The sequence below is a fragment of the Labeo rohita genome, chromosome 8, assembly GCF_022985175.1.
Source record: "Labeo rohita strain BAU-BD-2019 chromosome 8, IGBB_LRoh.1.0, whole genome shotgun sequence".
Taxonomy (NCBI): domain Eukaryota; kingdom Metazoa; phylum Chordata; class Actinopteri; order Cypriniformes; family Cyprinidae; genus Labeo; species Labeo rohita.
The window spans coordinates 35,430,271-35,451,658 of NC_066876.1; the positions used below are offsets into that span (position 1 = coordinate 35,430,271).

At 34.5% G+C, this 21,388-nt stretch overlaps 1 protein-coding gene across 4 annotated transcripts in view; it reads right to left on the reverse strand.

Moving 5' to 3' along the window:
* Positions 1-21,388, reverse strand: part of LOC127170119 (leucine-rich repeat transmembrane neuronal protein 4) — a 197,283-nt gene that overhangs the window by 153,135 nt on the left and 22,760 nt on the right. For 2 of the 4 annotated variants that reach the window (XM_051117912.1, XM_051117911.1), the window contains one exon: positions 15,493-17,033. In XM_051117912.1, coding sequence (XP_050973869.1) covers positions 15,493-17,033 — 1,541 coding nt within the window. Of the gene's footprint in view, positions 1-15,442; positions 17,034-21,388 lie in introns of all 4 variants that reach the window. The other 2 variants (XM_051117913.1, XM_051117914.1) reach the window with 1 other exon arrangement.

Here is a 21,388-nt window from a genome sequence, read left to right on the forward strand (position 1 = left end):
GGCTCATTTCCAGGTCAAAACCAACGCAGTCGCCTTTCTAGAAGCAAACCAGTGAGAGCTGCTTCAAGCACAAAGGATAAAAAAGATCTTATTAGGTTTTAACAGCCCCGTAAGGAGACCTAAAGCACAGAAAAAATGCGAAAGATGTAAAAAAACACAGATATTAGTTATTCTAGCCAGAGGAAATACATTTAGGGTCTCACGTTCATTAGTCCCATGCTGCATTCCCAAAAGAGAGTCCAGATTGATATACGCTCCACTTTCTCACCAAAAACTCTTCTGGATAGATTCAACACGTTGCGTCTCTTTTGATGGCTGCCGTGCCGCCTAGATGTTAAATAATGTATGATATCGCTGAGAAACATCTTTATCACATTTGTGCATTGGCATAAAAGTGCGCTTGATGTTTCATGATATAATCACGCGGCTCTGAAGTCAATGAGAGAGATGTTTCTTTAAGAGAGCAAAATGAAATATTACTCAATAGGAATATCACGGCATGAATAAATAATACTGTCATCAAGTTGTCTTTATCACACATACATATTCTCTTTCAAAACTATCTGATGCATTCAATCTAATAGATGCTGTGCAGTCAGAGAACATGTCAAGACTCGCCGCGGTTAGTAGGGCGAGAGGCGGTTAACGCTTGACTTGCTCTGGTCAGGACTGGATCAACTGGGGGTTCGGGTCCTAAATTAAAATGAAATCACCTTCCTGTCAATCAAACCGGTGGACCTCGACAGAAAACCGAACGCGGTGCTGATAGAAGAGGGAAAATGACATGTGAGAGCATTTGAGCAGAGAGTCCAAGAAAGATGTCGTATGTGAAGAGAACCACGACCTAATTTGTACCAGAACAAGACAGATCCAGAACCAAAATGCAACATAACAGTTTAGGTTGATAAACAGCATGCTAAATAGCATGTACTTGAGTGTTACCTAACATCAGGACATTAAAACATGCACCATATAGACAAAATAAGTGACCCTGGACCACAAAACCAGTCGTAAGTAGCACAGGTACATTTGTAGCAATAAGCAAAAATGCACTGTATGGGTCAAAATTTAAAAAAAAAAAAATTGTTATATTTCCTACCATAAATATATCAAAACTTTAATTTTTTATTAGTAATATGCATAGCTAAGAACTTCATTTGGACAACTTTAAAGGCAATTTTTTTTTTTTGCACCCACAGATTCCAGATTTTCAAATCTTGTATCTCGGCCAAATATTATACTATCCTAACAAACCATACATTAATGGACAGCTTATTTACTCAGATTCAGATGATGTACACACATATATATATATATATAGGTGTCTAATTAATAGTGAGCAGAATTATTTATTTGCAGTGGTGTAGTGCAGGCGTATAGCCACTTCTTTATCAGTCAGCTTTGCGTACACACAATTCTAAATCAGAGATGCGCATCATTCGGTAGTGTCCTGCATTAGCCAAAATCATGACAGTCCACCACATGAATAGCTCTTTCAATCGCATGTGAATAAATGCAAATATTCCCTAAAACAAGACCGTGGTGCCGGCTTCCTTCGAAATATGTTGATGACTGCGCCTGACGCGCCCGCTCCGTCCACTCCTCCACCCCAAATGCTGCCTGTTCATATGCATGAGCATGTCAGGGGAGGGGCGCAGGCTAGTATAATAATAATTATTATTATTATTTACTAATTTGAGTCATTGAAACGAAAACAATACCTTAAAAATAAAAAAAACAACAACAGGTTTTTACGATCAGAAATGTCTTAAACCAGTGAATAATTTATCCCGTATTCCCACTTCTTCTGGCACCACTACACCACTGTTTATTTATATCAAATGTATACTAAATGTAATCGTTTAGATATCATAATATTTATAATATGTGACCCAGGACCACAAAACCAGTCATAAGGGTCAATTTGTCCAAACTGAGATTTATAAATCACCTGAAAGCTGAATAAATAAACTTTCCATTGATGTATGGTTTGCTATAATAGACCAATATTTGGCCGAGATACAACTGTTTGAAAATCTGGAATTTGAGGGTGCAAAAAAAATCAAAATATTGAGAAAATCACCTTTAAAGTTGTCAAATGAAGTTCTTAGCAATACATATTACTAATCAAAAATTAAGTTTTGATATATTTACAGTAGGAATTTTACCAAATATCTTCATGGAAGATAATCTTTACTTAATTTCCTAATGATTTTTGGCATAAAACAAAAATCAATAATTTTGACCCATACAATGTATTTTTGGCTACTGCTACAAATATACCCCAGCGACTTAAGACTGGTTTTGTGGTCCAGGGTCACATATTATAAATCTGGTTGGTTTGTATTGAGAGAGAGAGAGAGAGAGAGAGAATAACATTATTTATTAAGTATATTAAAAAGTGCATTTTACACTGAAAAACAACAACAATTTTGATAGAAAATTTTCACAAATAATTACAGAGAAACAGCATGTAACTTTTAATTAAATGTAAATTTTTGAAATAGGAAGACTGAAATAGTATTTTCTCTTAAAACATACACCAATAATCTGTTTTACTTTTCAAAAAAATAAATAAATGAATAATAATAATAAATACAAAAAGTAAATTAAAATAAAAAAAATAAATTCATTCATTAATTAATTTTACAGTGTAGGCCATGAAACCTAAAGTAGCTAATGTTAACAAATTTACCCTTATTGTAAAGTGTTATCCATATATCACAAAATATATTTTCTGTCATTTCAATTCATGCAATCAAATGCACTGCTGTTTTTTTAAGTTTCTTCCGCTCATCATTTATTTGATCAAAAATGCAGAAAAACTGTAATATCGTGAAATATTACAACAATTTAAAATAACAGTTTTCTGTTTTAATATACTGTAAAATGTAATTTATTCATGTGATGCAAAGCTGAATTTTCATCAACAGTTACTCCACGATCCTTCAGAAATCATGTTGGAAACAGATTTTGCTGCTTAATTTTTTTAAAAAAATCTGTTTACTTTTATTAAAATTTTCTGTTTACTTTTATTCATCAAAGAATCCTAAAAAAAAGTCACAGTTATCAAATTAATATAAATCAGCAAAAACTGTCTCTAATATTGGTAATAAATCAGCATATTAGAATGATTTCTGAAGGAATGTGTGACACTGAAGACTGGAGTAATGATGCTGAAAATTCAGCTTTGCATCATAGGAATAAATTATGTTTTAAAGTATATTAAAACAGCAAACCATTATTTTAAATTGCAATAATATTTCATAATATTACTCTTTTTTTTCTGTATTTTTTTTAATCAAATAAATGCAATTTTGATGAGGATAAGAATCTTTGAATCTTGCACAAAATTCATCATCCAGTCTGTCCTGGAACTGAATAACTTACAAATGACGCACTAAAGAGAACAGACCTCGCCAACAGACCTTCCCAAATGCAAAAACCTCGTTCAACTGTCATTTTCTGCATTGCACTTGAAGCGTAGTTAGGATAATACCGCTGAACTGTTATTCTCTAATCAGAATATACTCAACTAGTTTCCATCAAAGCGTGCTAAAAAACTAATCGGTTCCAGAAGAGGTGCTCTCGAGCTGCTTTACGCGTGCAGCTGCGGATCTGGATTCAATCCCACGCTCAATAAAGGCACCTGAGCCGTGTGGCCAGCCAAAACAAAGCTTTTACACTCAACTGCAACAATGAAGGCTAAAGCGATGCCCTCCTCACAGCTGCGTGCCGCTCTGCCAGCAAAGACAGCACAGATAGACAAGGGTGCAGCTCCACCACACTGTCTGCCACACTGTGTGTGTGTGTGTGTGTGTGTCTCGCACTGTTTATCACACTCCAAAAACACTGCCAAAATCAGGACGGCCGCAGGAGAGAAGCGACAGCGATGGGAGGGGGGTGTATTTACTTTCTTATCTTGTCCCTTGTGCATTAATGGGTCTTTAAAGGGGGTCATACAATGGAAAACCAGGTTTTTCTAGCTATTTTGAAAGAAACTAGTTCAATCCAGTGTGTAGATGTGTACTAAATTAAATATTCACAATGCAAAGCTTTTCTCCCAGTCCATCCCATCCAAAGAATTTACTGAAAATGAATTGTCAAATCAACTTTATGTACTCTAACATGTAAATAATATAATGTAGTCAATAAAATGGTCTCTATTTACATTCTTCATTCACATTTTTGGATTTACAACCCCATCAATTCCCAATGAATTATATTAAATCCTGGCCACTTTTCCCCACTTTTCCCCACTTTTTCTGACTGTAATGATAAATATTGCTGGTTTTAGGCTACATATTGTGTGTGTTAATAAAATAAAACAATGAATTTGAACATAATAAAATAAAATAAAAATGAATTTAAAACTTAAAAAATAAAATAAAATAAAGAGATTACAAAGACCAAAACTCTGACTTTAACAAATGTAATAAATGAATTTAATAAATGTTTCTGGTCTTACTTTACACAATTCATCAGTGTATGCTATTAAAAATAATAAAATAAAATAAAATAAAATAAAATAAAATAAAAAATGAATTTGAACATAATAAAATAAAATAAAAATGAAGCTGAAACATTAAAATAAAATAAAATAAAATAAAATAAAATAAAATAAAATAAAATAAAATAAAATAAAATAAAATAAAATAAAATAAAATAAAGAGCTTACAAAGAGCAAAACTGACTAATTTAATAAATTATTTTAATAAATGTTACTGGTCTTACTGTACACAATTCATCAGCGTATGCTATTCAAAATAAAATAAAATAAAATAAAATAAAATAAAATAAAATAAAATAAAATAAAATAAAATAAAATAAAGTAATGAATTTGAACATCCTAAAATATTTTCTTAAAACATAATAAAATAAATAAAATAAAATAATGAATTTGAACATCATAAAATAAAATAAAAATGAATTTAAAACATAATAAAATAAAATAATGAATTTGAACATAATAAAATAAAGTAAAAATGAAGCTGAAACATTAAAATAAAATAAAATAAAATAAAATCAAGAGCTTACAAAGGCCAAGACTGACTTTAACAAATGTAATAAATGAATTTAATAAATGTTTCTAATCTTATTATACACAATTCATCAGTGTATGCTATTTAAAATGAGATAAAATAAAATAAAATAAATAAAAAATGAATTTGAACATAATAAAATAAAATAAAAATGAAGCTGAAACATTAAAATAACATAAAATAAAAAATGAAGCTGAAATATTAAAATAAAATAAAAATGAAGCTGAAACATCAAAATAAAATAAAATAAAATGATGAATTTGAACATAATAAAATAAACTAAAATTGAAGCTGAAACATTAAAATAAAATGAATAAAATAAAATAATGAATTTGATTCAATCAATCAATAAAATAAAATATGCATCAAGAGCTTATAAAGCTTATAGAGCTTATATTCTGCTCCACTCAGAAATGGAGGTAATATTAATGTTGACTTAAATCTAGTCTGTATGAGCTGATTTCACACTACTAGAAATCACTAAAAACACATAACTCAGGCAAAAATTGAGGAGTAATGATCCTAAAACATTTGACGGTTTGTCACCTAATGCAATGAAATTTTGGCAGTTTGACTAAAGCATCTAAACAGCACTGTATTTTCTAAACCGCACCATTATATTCTATATCCGTGTTCGGATTATGAGATTCAGAGATAATTATGTAAATCACTTCTGTAGTAAAATGGAAAACAAACTAAATGAGAACAGAAGGGATTCATTTGATTAGGCGCATCTGTAGAGTTTGGTGAAGTGTAACCAATCCAGCAGAATCAAGTGAATGATGAAATCTCTCATGGACTCACCTAGAATCAATATCACGAGCGCTTTCATCCCGGTTCAGCCATCTTTCTGACAGTAACAACAGCGTTCCAGTCATCTGGGGTCAAGACTTACGACGGCCGCCTGAATGATACCTTTTGTCCCGAACGCTCGCCTGAATGGAACTGTATAATTGAATTTCATTATCAATTCATTAATTCACTAGAGGTCTGGCTTTGCCTGAGAGCCACCGCTAAAGCTCGGCTTTAAACACCCATCAGTGACTTTTATTTTATCTGACCTGACAGGTCAGTGCTATAAAACGCTCTGTTCTTTTACTTTATAGAACTACAGAAAGAGAAAAGAAAAAGTAAGTGAAACTCTAATGCCCTTGTTTAGTCAAGAGCGGTTAAAGACCAAAACTGACTGTAATGATAAATGTTCCTGGTTTTATTGTACCGAATTTATCAAAACCGACTTTAATAAATCGAATATACGACTTTAATAAATGTTTCTGGTCTTATTGTACACAATTCATCAGTGTATGCAAAATAAAATAAAATAAAATAAAATAATAAATATTTTATTTTATTTTAAAATTTATTATTTTATTTTATTATGTTCAAATAAATTATTTTATTTTATTTTGCATAAACTACCAGAAACATTTATTAGCCATTTAATAAAATATATTAATCAATTTTAGTCTTTAAGCTTCTGATGTGAACAAAATAAAATAAAATAAATTAAAACAAAATAAAATAAAATAAAATAAAATAAAATAAAATAAAATAAAATAAAATAAAATAAAATAAAATAAAATAAAATAAAACAAAACAAAAAATTAAACAAAAAAAAAAAAACAAGATAAAACAAAATAAAACAAAAAAACCCAAAACGGTCTTAATGTACACAATTCAATAAAATAAATACAATGAAATAAAATAAAAAATAAAATAAAATAATACAAAATAAAACAAAACAAAACAAAACAAAACAAAACAAAATAAAATAAAACAAGATAAAACAAAAAAACAAAACGGTCTTACTGTACACAATTCAACAGTATTTGCTATTCTAAAACTACAATAAAATTAAATAATCCAATAAATTCCTGGTCCCGCCCTACATGACACCAACTCTCAGTATAACATCCACACACATGCATTCGGCCGGAGGATGCATTATGACTGTTTGTACCCGGCATTGCTTTTACAATCAAGGTCAGTGACTGAGCCCTAAATGATTCTGCTTTCGATTTCTTAGCAATTTGTTCTTCCAATCCACAGAAAAGCCTTCAGCATCCTTCACTGGCATGTTTCGTTTAACAAGACACTAACAACCCAAGCTGCATCGCCTCCAGGTTATATTTTGTTACCTTGCGGCCTAGTTTTGCACATTTAAAGTTGGTGAAATTTAAAACATCTGTTTAGGTGCTTCCTTCCAACTTTTCCACCGCAGCAGGATCGCTCTCACTTCGCGTTCATAAAGGACTGTTTGTAGCTGACATATGTTCATTTAGCACTGCATCCCAGATGTCAAATGAACGAACATACTCTTTATGCATTCATATGTCATCTCTTCCCAGAGAATTTCACTTTTTATTAGAAATACACATCAGCTCGGTTCCAAAAGCTCGTGGGCCGCCCTGCTGTCTCCTGCCTACTCGAGCAGATGTCGAACTCAATTGGAACCTTATAAATGTATGATTTGAAACACAAGACGTGCACAGGACACTAAACTACAGTTTGTTATTAGCATGTTGCAGTGTTTAACAATGCAATACTGCAAGCACAGTACACACAAAGAGTTCAGTGGTCTATTTTAGATGACATTTTATGCATAAACTGTATATATGAGCAATATGATTAATGATATGTCATGGCAACATATGTTTTGCCATAACAGTAACTCATCATTTCATTAAACCTTGAATTCAGCTCCATAGTAGTTAAATGACTTGTATTTGATTATACTTACATATTTAAGGCAGCAACTGAAATTAAGGTTTGAAGTTAAATTAGATGAAAATTTTTTACATGATAAAAAAATTAAAATAAATACTGAATAAAATAAAATAAAATAAAATAAACTACTGTATAATTAAAAATTATTTTTTTTTACAATTATATAATTAATAAAAATATAATAAATACAAAATTATAAAATAAAAACGGATAAAAGTCAAATAAATACTTTTATTCACTTTTATATTGTAATAATATTTTACAATTTTACCAATTTTACTGTACTTTTGATTTATTATCAAATAAATGCAGCCATGGTGAGCAAAAGAGACATCTTTCCACAAAATAAATAAATATATAAATAAATAAATAAATAAATAAATAAATAATTTCAAAAGTTTGACTGGTATTGTGCATGTAAATAAAATAAAACCAAAACTCATTTTAAAAACTAAAATATAGCTTCTAAAGACCAAGCTTGGCTTTAATAATAATTAATAAAAATATAACCAATACATATTAAAAAAAAATAATAATAATAAATAAATAATTTTATTATTATTTATTTATTTATTTATTTTTTACCAATAACTCATTCAATTGATCAAATAAATGCAGCCTTGGTGAGCAAAAGAGACATGTTTCCACAAAAAATATTCTAAAAACTAAAATATAGCTTCCAAAACTGAATTTAATAATACTTAATAAAAATAGAATAAATGCAAATTAAAAATTAAAAAATATATTTTTATTCACCAATTACTCATTCAATTGATCAGAATGACAGCAGAGACTTTAATAATGTCAAAAATCCTGAAAACATCAAATATGAAACAGCACAACTGTTTTCAATATTGACAATAATAATAAGTGTAAAAAAATTATATTAGAATGATTTCTGAAGGATCATGTGACACTGAAGACTGGAGTAATGATGCTGAAAATTCAGCTTTGATCACAGCAATAAATTACATTTTAAAATATATTCAAATAGAAAACAGTTTTTTTAAATTGTAATAATATTTTACAATATTACTGATTTTACTGCACTTTTAATCAAATAAATGCAGCCTTGGTGACCACAAGAGACATCTTTAAAAAACAAAAATCATTCCAGTTGATGTATAAATATCTGCATAATCCGAAAATGCTGTCCAGGTAATAAGCTTGCTAGGTAATTCTTGGAACAGAGCTGTTTTGTTCACCGAAATCCCTGCAGAATCATATCCAGACTGAATATTCATAGCAAAAGTCCTTGAAAAAGAGATGCGCAACCACATGGATACAAACACGCGCATTAATCTCCAAGTCCCAGCTCTGTGTTTGTATAAAACAACCATCGAGTAAAGGTTGGGCTGCCCGGGACAGTTACGGTAGAAAAGGTGAAGCACCGCGGCTTGGGCCAGAAACACCGGGAAGCCGTCCAGAACTCAAGGACGAAGGCTTCGCCATTTGGAGCAAAAGGAGCTGACCCAACAGAGAGCTCTGGGAGGGCCCTGTTCTGCTAAAGAGGACATTTGTAGTTTCAGGGAAGCTGTTGTTCATTTTAATACGCTGAAACAATGATGCCAAAGCCCACTGGCTTTTTACAGTAGCTCTGCTTCTGGAGAAACGCCAAAACACGGTCACAATGATTAAGCAGGGACTTCACAACGGCGTTACATACCAATCGCTCATTAATACATCTGCAATGACAGATAGGAAACTGTTTCTTCATCCTCACTTTTTTTTGATCTGGCCAAAGAGTTATCAGAGTGGAAGCTGCTCCTAGTTAGTTACTTATGAAACTTACATCATTACCAAAAAAGTGTCAAAGGAATTTCACACCAAAGCAACTGCACCCGAAAAATGAAAATTCTATCATCTTTGCTCACTCTGATGTTGTATCAATTCTGTATGACTGTCTTTCTTTTTTTAGTGCAGAACGTAGGTCACTTTTTCTGCATACACGGTTGATGTCAAAAGTTTACATACACTTTGCAGAATCTGCAAAACGTTAATTATTTTAGCAAAATAAGAGGGATCTTACAAAATGCATGTTATTTTTTATGTACTACTGACCTGAATAAGATATTTCACATGAAAGATGCACACATATAGTCCACAAGAGAAAATAATAGTTGAATTAATATTAAATGACTTGATTCTTACATACACTGGATCCACAGCTGTGTTTTTTTCTGTTTCAGAAAAATCCTTCAGGTCCCACACATTTTTTGGTTTTTCAGCATTTTTGTGTATTTGAGCTCTTTCCAACGACTGTATGATTTTGAGATCCATCTTTTCACACTGAGGACAACTGAGGGACTCATGCAACTATTACAGAAGATTCAAACACTCACTGATGCTCCAGAAGGAAACATGATGCATTAAGAGCCGGGGGGTGAAAACTTTTGAAAGGAATGAGGATGTGTACATTTTTCAGATTTTGCCTACATATCATATTCTTTTCATTTAGTACTGCCCTTCAGAAGCTACAGAAGATACTTGCATGTTTACCAGAAAACAAAATAAGTTACATTTACCCTGATCTTCATATTCCAAAAGTTTTCACCCCCCTGCTCTTAAGGAAAAATAAAAATTTGTTTACTTTTTAAGCACAAAAGCTTGTGTAGCACAGGTTCTGGGATGCACGTTCACAACATACTTTTGAATCATGTCGAAAGGTCACACGGAACGTAGGCGGAACTACAAACCCAGTGTTTACAAAGCAAACGTGCAAAGAAAGAAAGTGCAAGTAAGTCAAACGCTGTTTACAAATAAAAAGGTACAACGTGTCGTATGATTTTGAAGTTGTAGGAGAAAATAAGATGGAGTTTTTTGCCATACTCTACCTTTTTGAGCCGAAGTACACAGATGATAAACTTACACGTGATTCGTAGTAGTGATGAAAAGTTTGGATCATTTTACCGACTCGGACCTTTGAGTCTCATTCAGCAAACTGAACAAATCTTTTTTCAAGTCATTTCGTTCATTTTAGCAAAATCAGTGTCACGTGACAGCCCCATAAGATGAACGAACGACTCGAAAAACGTAAAGACTCGAAATAGGTGAACTAATTCCAGTACAGAACCTAACAGGATGTTGCGCATGCGCGACTGAACGAATCACTCCCCGAGACGACTCAGTCTTCGCGAGTCACTTTAAAGATTCATTCAAAATGAACAAATCTTTCAAGAACGACCAGTGGACGTGCATCCGAGAGCCTGTGCCTCGACAAGCTTTTGTGCTTAAAAAGTATACAAATTTTTTATTTTTCAAAAAAAATGACAGATCGTTTCGCTAGATAAGACCCTTCTCCCTTGGCTGGGATCATTTAGAGCCTTTTGAAGCTGCATTTAAACTATATTTTGGAAGTTCAAAATCGGGGCACCAATGAAGTCCATTATATGCAGAAAAATCCTGAAATGTTTTCCTCAAAAACCATAATTTCTTTACGACTGAAGACAGAAAGACATGAACATCTTGGATTACAAGGGGGTGAGAAAATTATTTGTAAATTGTTGTTTTGGAACTTCTCCTTTAATGCATTGTGTTTCCTTCTGGAGCATCAGTGAGTGTTTGAACCTTCTGTAATAGTTGCATATGAGTCCCTCAGTTGTCCTCAGTGTGAAAAGATGGATCTCAAAATCATACAGTCATTGTTGGCAAGGGTTCAAATACACAGAAATGCTGAAAAACCAAAGAATTTGTGGGACCTGAAGGATTTTTATGAAGAACAGCAGCAGTTTAACTGTTCAGGACAAACAAGGGACTCATGAACAACTATCACTAAACAAAAAAAAAAACACAGCTGTGGATCATTCAGGTAACAGCACAGTATTGAGAATCAAGTGTATGTAAACTTTTGAACAGGGTCATTTTTATAAATTCAACTATTATTTTCTCTTATGGACTATATGTAAACATCTTTAATGTGAAATATCTTATTCAGGTCAGTGCTAAATAAAAAATAACATGTAGTTTATATGATCTCTCTCATTTTGGTCAAATAATTAACATTTTGTAGATTCTGCAAGGTGTATGTAAACTTTTGACTTCAACTGTAGTGACCAAGCTTCTCATTTCTGCCAAACTACAATTGAAATACATGCCATCCATTTATAAAATACATCAAAACTCATATTTTCAAATACTGACTGCATGTGCAAAATGAAACAGAGCCTTCGTCTCTTATTCCCCATCCATACGACTTCTGCGAGTGTGCAAGGCAGTCCGCTCCACAATCACACCATATTATCAGGCCAATGTTATTCTATACCTCTTCTCTTCTGCGGATGTGTGCGTACGAGCAATGCCACTGACCGCGGACACAGGAGGTCACAGGTTATCACCGCTCGATAAAAATTGCTTTCTGACAGCCGTAGCTTTATGTCTCTGATCTCGCTCTTTGACACTTCCAATTTTCCGAGATAGAATCACCATCCTTCTTGCCTGTAAATATGGCCAGCCTGACTGCTCACAACATCAAGGGGCTTCAGTAATGGCCCACTGCCTGGACTTCCTGTGGTTCTGCCTTGTCAACAAAAAGATGTCAGGGACTCATCTAACTCAAGCAGGAGAGCAGGCAGACTATAAAACCTTGTAGTTAAAGATAGATTCCCACAGTACAAGGATGCAACCAAATATGCACTACCGGTCAAAAGTTTTTGAACAGTAAGATTTTTAATGTTTTTTTTTTTTTTAAAGAAGTCTCTTTTGCTCACCAAGCCTGCATTTATTTGATCTAGAGTACAGCAAAAACAGTAAAATTTTGAAATATTTTTACTATTTAAAATAGCTGGTTCTATTTGAATATATTTTAAAATATAATTTATTCCTGTGATTTCAAAGCTGAATTTTTAGCATCATTACTCCAGTCACACGATCCTTCAGAAATCATTCTAATATTCTGATTTGCTGCTCAAAAAACATTTATTATTATATCATATTATTATATTATATCAAATTACATCACTTTTGATCAATTTAAGCATCCTTGCTAAATAAAAGTATTAATTGCTAGTTCTTTTATATAATTATTTTCCCAAAAAAAAAAAAAAATTATACAGACCCCAAGCTTCTGAATGGTATAGTGTATAATGTTACAAAAGCTTTTTATTTAAGATAAATGATCTTTGGATCTTTCTATTCAAAGAATCCTGAAAAAAAAAAATACTCAACTGTTTTAAATATTGATAACACTAATTAAAAAATGTTTCTAAAATCAGCATATTAGAATGGTTTCTGAAGGATCATGTGATACTGAAGACTGGAGTAATGATGCTGAAAATGTAGCTTTGATTAAAGGAATAAATTACGTTTTAATATATACACAAATAAAAAGCAGTTATTTCAAATAGTAAAAATATTTCACAATATTACTGCTTTTGCTGTATTTTGGATCACATAAATGCAGGCTTGGTAAGCAGAAGAGACTTCTTTAAAAACATTAAAAATCTTAATGTTCAAAAACTTTTGACTGGTAGTGTAAAAGATTGAGGTGGAACAAACATCCCTTGAATCTCAGACTGTAGCTATAATGTGCTAAAATTATTAGGATTCAGTCAACAAACTAAAGTTAACAGGTGGTAAAGATACATATGAGCAGTATTATTTAAGATATTAGCCTAATATTTTACCTACCTGACCGGAAATGATAAGAACAAACACGAATGTTATCAAGATTCGTGCCCTGGAAATGCTGGTTCAGTTTGGCCAACCACAAACGCCTTTTGTTCCTCAGACAGTTTTTTGCACTCATCTCCCTGATTTGTTATAACTTTTAATACTTCAAAAGTTTTTCCTGGTTCGACTGATTAGAACAGCCCAAAACATGACAATAATTGATCATTTTCAGCAGCAATAATCAGCAAAATATGCCAGATTTGTTCAGATCAGTGGCATTGTTTATGCTCAGTGCCACCAATATGGTCGATTGATGATGTGTCGTGAAAAAAATCTCTATATGGATTCACTTTTCAGGAACATCTCTAGTGCATTTCTCATATATTCTGGTGTTTAGCATGCTATGCACCACAAAAATACTTTAATGTGCAGCTAAAGTCAATAACAGTAACTAAAAAGACATTATCTGTCTCCTATCATTATGTAGAACACATAATACTGTACATTTTATGATATGCTTTCCCTTTCAGGCTCATAGCAACAGGAAAAACACGTTTCACATGAGGTCATACACACAAATCACCCAATATCACTGTTACACATTAGCAGTAAGGGTTGCAGGGTTCAGTTTTACATTTACTGAAAAAATTAGTAATTGTCAAAAGACAGGAAAACACAACAAGAGGAGCAACAAAGGGGGCAAAGGACATGATGGATGCTAACAACAGAAAAACCATAAAGCAAATGAATCAACACGGCAACAGTACACAAGCGGAAAAGCATAGCACCTTGTTTACAATGCAGATTAAACCACTAAAATAAAATATTACCTTTTACCGGTGCGAAAGCAAAGACAATCACCACAGCACTTCCAAACAAATCGCTAAGCCTCTTAGTCAAACACTTTTCAGGTGAATTTCATTAATTCAACTTAATAATTATTTAATCTGCCCTTGTTTCATGGAACATATTTCCTAAAAACAAAATCAGCTTTATCATATTTTAGAGTTGCAATCCGCTGAATCAACAAAACAAAACAAAATGACGGCTGTCCTGTAAGTTAGACTCCCTACGGAGCTCAAACTTGTTCTAACACTTCCGGTAATGTGATGGAGATGATACTCAAGATGACCTTTGCTGAAAGCCATGCATAATTAGACCTTCGAACACTGAATTTATTTCAACCATGAAGATTGCCTTTGCTTTTGCTGTTCTGCGGCCTGAATAAAAATTTAATTTGTCTTGTATGTGTGCTTTGACTCTCCCGAGTAGCCGCTTTGTGGCAAAAGGCTTTACGCTTATTTTCTCAAGCTGGACCTGTGCCTTATCATATTTCATGGGGAGAACCTATGACACTGCATAAATTACGGGACGCAATTGCTAGCCAAAAGAGTAGCCATGTGGCAGGATTACGTACAAGGATCAGCAATGTGTACCTTTAATTACGTCCTGAATTGGTGATTTGTCTGACAAAGTGCATGATTAAGGGAAATCTCTCCAACCCCTCAGTAATCTGGTCACTGCTACCTTGAATGCAAAATGAGGCAAATATTTATCTTGGAACCAGACCGACATATTAGCTCTCACATTTCATCAATGTCTTTTTTCGGTCTCTTTCCTCTAACCAAGCAGGCCACCGCAATTTATTTAACTCAACAGCCATTTGCCTGGGGTGTTGCATGTTGATAATAATGCGAAAACACACAGAGGATAGGAAAGGAGCAATGCATAGAGACTTGACCCAGTATTTGAAACTACAGCAATTTCTCGAAGCCAATCAGAGGTGTTTTTTTTTAAAAAGCAGTACTCAATGTTTTGCTTTAAGCCAGCAGAGTAAACAATCCCCAAACCGGTGCTGGTGTTTGATATATAACAAGGTGTTTGGCTTGTTTTATCTTACTATACCTGAGGTAAAAGTAGGGAACAAACGTTGATTACAAGCCTGAGAATGACTCAAGTTGCCATGCACTGACCCATGTTTCCTACCCATTAGAGGGGAACAGCTAGCAGCGGAAAAGGGAGGGAGACAACACAACTTTTTCGCCTCACACCGACTGGACATTTACCTCTTGTTCCCCGCAGTGGTAATGGATTTTAGGAGGGCGACGGATCATACCTCACATTCTCGGGAGCCGGAGATGGTGTAGGTACAGGGTCCTGTCCCATTGACCAGTACGTCCATGGTCTCAGAGTTTGTGGGTTTGTAGTCCACATAATATTCCTGAAGCGGGGAGCTGAGGGTGCGCTCTGTCTCCCGCGCCTTTTTCCGGCGCTTTCTCACCATGGAATGCTGCTGCAGTTGCTTCATGCTGCTGGGATAACGCTTCCAGGAGACGTAGATCACTAGCAAGATCATGGCCACGGATAGAAAGAGGGCGACGCTGCCGGCAATTATCTTGTGGAACGAAACATGCTCGAAGTCCTGCTCGGGGACAGGTGGGGACGCAGCCGTCGGGGAAGGCGCGACAGGGTTGCCGCGTGTTATTTTCTCATTCACCCTGAACATGGTGGGCAGGGGGAAGCGTCCAGCTTTGGATGGGGAGCTTACAGTGGAGGAGATCGGCTGGTAAGGAGTGGGGGTCGTCTTACAGATTCCATGCGTGTCAACAGCCTCAATGACTTTCTCACCCTGGACCTCTTTTGGTGCAGCACAAATCATAGTAGTCTCCTTGTTCCCCTTGAAGTTTCTCAGCCAAGCTACGAGGGGGCATAAGCTGGGACTGCATTCCCAAATGTTCCCCGCAAGACTGATGGTAGTTAGAGAGATCCAAGCTGAGATGGCCTCCTGAGACACGTTGCTTAGCTTATTGGAGTCCAGATTGAGAGTCTGCAAGTTGGGGAGACACTGGAAGATGCTTGAATCCAACACCTGGAGGTCATTCCCGGAAAGATCAAGCTTTTGCAAAGAGGTCCAAGTCCATGTAATCCCCTGCGTTATCGACTTTATCCGATTCCACTGCAGATACAAAGCACGGAGGTTGTTCAGCCTTGGGAAATGAGAAAAATTGATCTTTGAGAATTGGTTGTGCTCCAAGTGTAGCTCGGTCAGTTTGAGAAGTCCTGCGAACGCGTTACGCGTGAGGCTTCGCAGTCGATTGTAGCCCAAATCAAGGAACTCTAGGTTTCGACAATCCTGGAACACTCTCATGGGAACCGTCTTGAGGGAATTCGATCGGATGTGGAGACTCAAGAGCTTGCGCAAGCCTTGAAACTGATTCGGCTGCAGGACTTGAAGTTTGTTGTAGGAGAGGTCCAGGTTGCGCAGGTTGGGGATCGAATGGAACGTGCTGTTTTCCAAATGCGTGATCTTGTTGGAGCTCAGGATCAGCTCCTTTAGTCTTCGAACACCCTGAAAGGCTTGTTTGTCCACTGCGTTGATGTAGTTGTGGTCTAGGTACAGCCAGACCAACTGGCTGAGGCTGGCGAACTGACCAGCCCTGAGGTTCACCAAGCTGTTGTACCGCAGAGAGAGGCCCTGGCATCCGACGGAAACATTCTTTGGCACGTCGCGGAAGGCATTTGACTCGCAATATACTATTTTGCCATCGCAGCGGCAGCTTCGGGGACACGGCTTCTCTCGGACTCTGCCTTGGGAAGCCAAAAGCCAGGCCTGCACGAGCAGGGGGATCATCAGCCAACGGGATCTCACCAGGGATCCTGCATTAAACACAAAGAGAAAGCAGGGATAAGCCATGATTCGGTCAATGCTCAATCCTAGTCCTTTGCATTTAGTTGAAAACTGATGATAACTTACTTATAAGGATTAGCACATACTTAATTAGTCCCGCTGCACAGTTTGCACAAAGCAGGTTATCAAATTACATAGCCAATGTTTACTGAATTCAGTACGTAGGAGGAAAGTATGAACTTATTTCTGTTGCTTCGAGTCAGAATTTTATTTACCTTCTTTTCATTTTATATTAATGTGATTACTATGCGTATCATTGCTTTAGAACATTTTCCGGCATTTCTTAAAATGCCGGCATCAATTGATTTTCCTACTTCATGTACTTTAATTAAAAATGAAAGCAAATATACACCTTTACCTTTAAGCAACCAAAGGAACTCTAACTTTATTCAAATAAGGGAGTAAAAACATTCCCCCCTTAAGGTTTCTTTAACAGCCATAATTACACATTGGATCTAATAAACAGTCTCTGTGGTAGAGAAACCAGACTGTTGACTTTAAGAAAATACTCATGGTTCACAGCATGAAAACAAAATGTACTATGAAAAAGAACATGGAAAATCTTCAGATAAAAAAGACTACAGTGTCAAGCAAGATAAGCTACAGATGAGAAAAAGAGACACAGAGAGAACTGAGTGATGCCAAGATGTCCTTGTGATTGTTTGTGTTTTCTAAATGAAAATAGTAGAAGCAAATATCCGCTGCCACAAAATGCAAACTCTGATCGATTATGCTTGATTGTGCTGGGTACTTTTGCTGGGTAAATAGTTCACCTAAAAATGAAAATCCTCATATTTCTTTGACTTACTTTCTTCTGTTTAACATGAATGAATAAGGATCGGAGCCACAAATTGACAAAATATTGACAAAATATGACTTCTTACCAGATGGAAGCAGATTGAAATTTAAACAACTCCCTAAAAATCCCGTCTTTGCTGTGTTGTCACGATTCACGAGCGAATCATTCTTTTGAGTCTGATGAATCGGTTAATCCACTTCACAACTGAGTGACCGAAATAATTTGGGATTCAAATGACTCGTTCGCAAATTGGACTGGTTCTCAAGCTCAACTAACTGACTCAATGAGCCGGTCGCAGAGGTTAACAGCTCACTGGAGAAGATGATAATTAGTGAATAATGATGTAAATCTAGGTCTTTTCATAACACAAAGCAATCGAATGACTTCAGAAGACTTGGAACATACAGCATGTGTCAGACTACTTTTGTGATACGTTTTTTGTGGTCCTTTGTGTTCTTTATAAAGCTTGAAAGCTTCAGCCCCATTCGCTGTAATTGCAGGGAAAACAGCAACCGGCAGAGTTTTTCCTCCTTTTGTATTCCCTAGAAGAAATATGGGTTTCATACTGTAAATAACGGACAAATAGATGACTAAATTACTATTTCGAGAAAATATTTGAAATCAATGAAAACATCTTTGCCAATCAATGAAGGACAGTGAAAATTTCCATTTCCTCTTTGGCTGGCTCAGTGTCTCTTTATGCTTTGTTATCTGATTGAGCTTTTTCCTCGGTTTGGGCAGAGATGAGGTTTTTTTTCAAGCTAAGGATGTGCCAAAATTGATAACAGTCTTTTGTCTGCTGTTCTTGGAGCAAAAACAGGAAATTATTGGTTTATCTTGAGTGGCCAGCACAAAGGCTTACCATCTGAACCTTTAATCATATTACAACTATTGAGTAAATATAAAAGTAATTGTATAAATGTGCAATGGTGAGCAGCAATGCGTTTGAATCATCCAACCCAACCACTGTTTACCAGCCTCCAGATCTAGATCTAATCGAAACATTTTGTGTAGGTCAATCGAATGAAACGGGCTAATCTAATAGTCTTGAAGACAGAGCGTAGGCCGGCCGAACAACCTGTTATCTACAGGACAATCGGTTCAGTGTGGCATTGCAAATGGCCTTTGAATTCATTTGAAATAATGAGAGAAAAACACAGTCCCTAATCTTCCTGTGAAAAGTCTGAAGTAGATGTGTTACAGTGCAAAGTAGCCGAAGTTTATGGTTATATAACTTAAAGCCTGTTTCCCAGTAAATGTACTCAAGAGTAAAAGTTTTCCTAGTAAAACGCCATGCTTGTAAATCCAAAGTATGAGAATATAGTGCTCTATACAGTACAATATAGCCTGTTTTGAGCACTGAGCTTTATAAAAACCTTACAACTGGACACGATAAGTAGCTTTACCTCTAGATGCGCTTCTCTAGGCCCATTTTCACATTGTAAGGCAATGAAGGTTATTTGCTCATATGAAAAATTAAAAGATATTAGACCAATTTCCATGTAATCCATCACCGATTCCAAATTACATCACAACAATTGCACTAGGGCTGAAACGATTCCTCGAGTAACTCGAATACAAAAAATGATGCTCCCCACAGACCGTTATTACTGACGCACAAACCGATAAACGCTGGACATATTTAAGACTGTAAATTAATGGTGGTTAGTTATGATGTCCCTAAGTTAGCTATGTTTTGTGAAAGACTAAGTGCTATTTATTGTCTCATGCATGATTACAAATGTGATACAGTTTATCAGTAAACGAGAAGTTAATATTAAGAGACTTACATTTTAGACAGCATATTGCCTATTTTTGCTCTATTTCGCAGACAAATAACCATTCCAAACACACACTGTTTTGCGTCTTCGAGCAACATGACAGTGTTTCATTCTTAAATTAATCACCAGTTAAATGATTCAGTTGAATCGCAATGACTCACTTACAGTGACAGTGACTTGCTGACACCTATTGTGGGTTTTGATTTTACATTTAAAGCATCTTCATTTTAAAAATACATATAAATATCAGTATTCAATGTCTTGGTTAAAATAACAAAATATTATTTATGCATTTGTAACTGCAAGTTAAATGCATTCATGTCCCTATTTGCATTTTAAATATAATTAATTAAAATGCATTAAATGGGTTTAGTTTTCATGGTTATTAATGTATGCAATTTCAGCAATAAAAATGTACATTTTTCTAAAAAGGAAACAAATTAGCTATTCATTTTAAGAAACCTATCTTATTTTCTCTTGTATATTTAATATTGCTCTTTAATAAAGAAAAACGACCTCTTATCCGATTACTCGATAGAATAATTGATAGAATACTCGATTACTAAAATAATCGATAGCTACAGCCCTACATTGCACATTGTAGGTAATATAATCAGTCTACTTTTTGAATAATTTTAGATTACTTTTCACCTAACTCATTTATCACATTGATTTAAATAGACAAAAAAATTGACATATAGACATAAAAATACAAAGAGAGAAAATATATTTGCTGAAGTGCGTTAAATGTTATATTACATCTAAGTTTCCCAAATTGGGGTTTGTAAGTTTAATGAAAAGCTAATAATTAATTCATTCATAAAAATGAAGAATTAAAATAAATGTTTTTAAAATGACAACAATCGAAATGAATCACTTAATAAAAAACATGAATATTATACCTCTTCACCTGCATGTCATGTGACCATGTGAATAATATGTAATCATATAATCAAAAATTAAGTAACTGTAGCCTGATTAGGAGTATTTTCAAATGTAATATAATCTACAGTGGCATGCAAAAGTTTGGGAACCCCTTGTAGAATCTGTGAAAACATAAATAATTTTAACAAAATAAGAGCGATCATACAAAATGCATGTTATTTTTTATTTAGTACTGTGCTGAGTAATATATATTTACATAAAAGATGCTTACATATAGTCCATACGACAAAAATGTTGGAACACTTGGTTCTTAATACTGTGTGTAATTACCTGAATGATCTACGATCTTTTTTTTGTTTCTTTGTTTGTTTTGTAATAGTTGTTCATGAGTCCCTTGTTTGTTTTGAACAATTAAGCTGAGCACTATTATTCAGAAATCCTCCAGGTCCTGCAGATTCTTCAGTTTTCCAGCATCTTTTGCATATTTAAACCTTTTCCAGCAGAGACTGTATGATTTTGAGATCCATCTTTTCACACTGAGAACAATTGAGGCACTCAAACACAACTATTAACAAAGATTCAAACATTCACTGATGTTCCAGAAGGAAAAACAATGCATTAAGAGTCTGAAAACTTTTGAACAGGATGAAGATATGCAAATTTTTCTTATTTTGTTGAAATATCATTTAGTGCTTCCCTTCGGAAGCAACAAAAGATACTTGCATGTTTCCCGGAAGACAAATTAAGTGCAAATTACCTTGATCTTCAAATTCAAAAAGTTCTCACCCCCGACTCTTAATGCATTGTGTTTCTTTCTGGAGCATCAGTGAATGTTTGAATCTTTGTTAATAGATGTGTT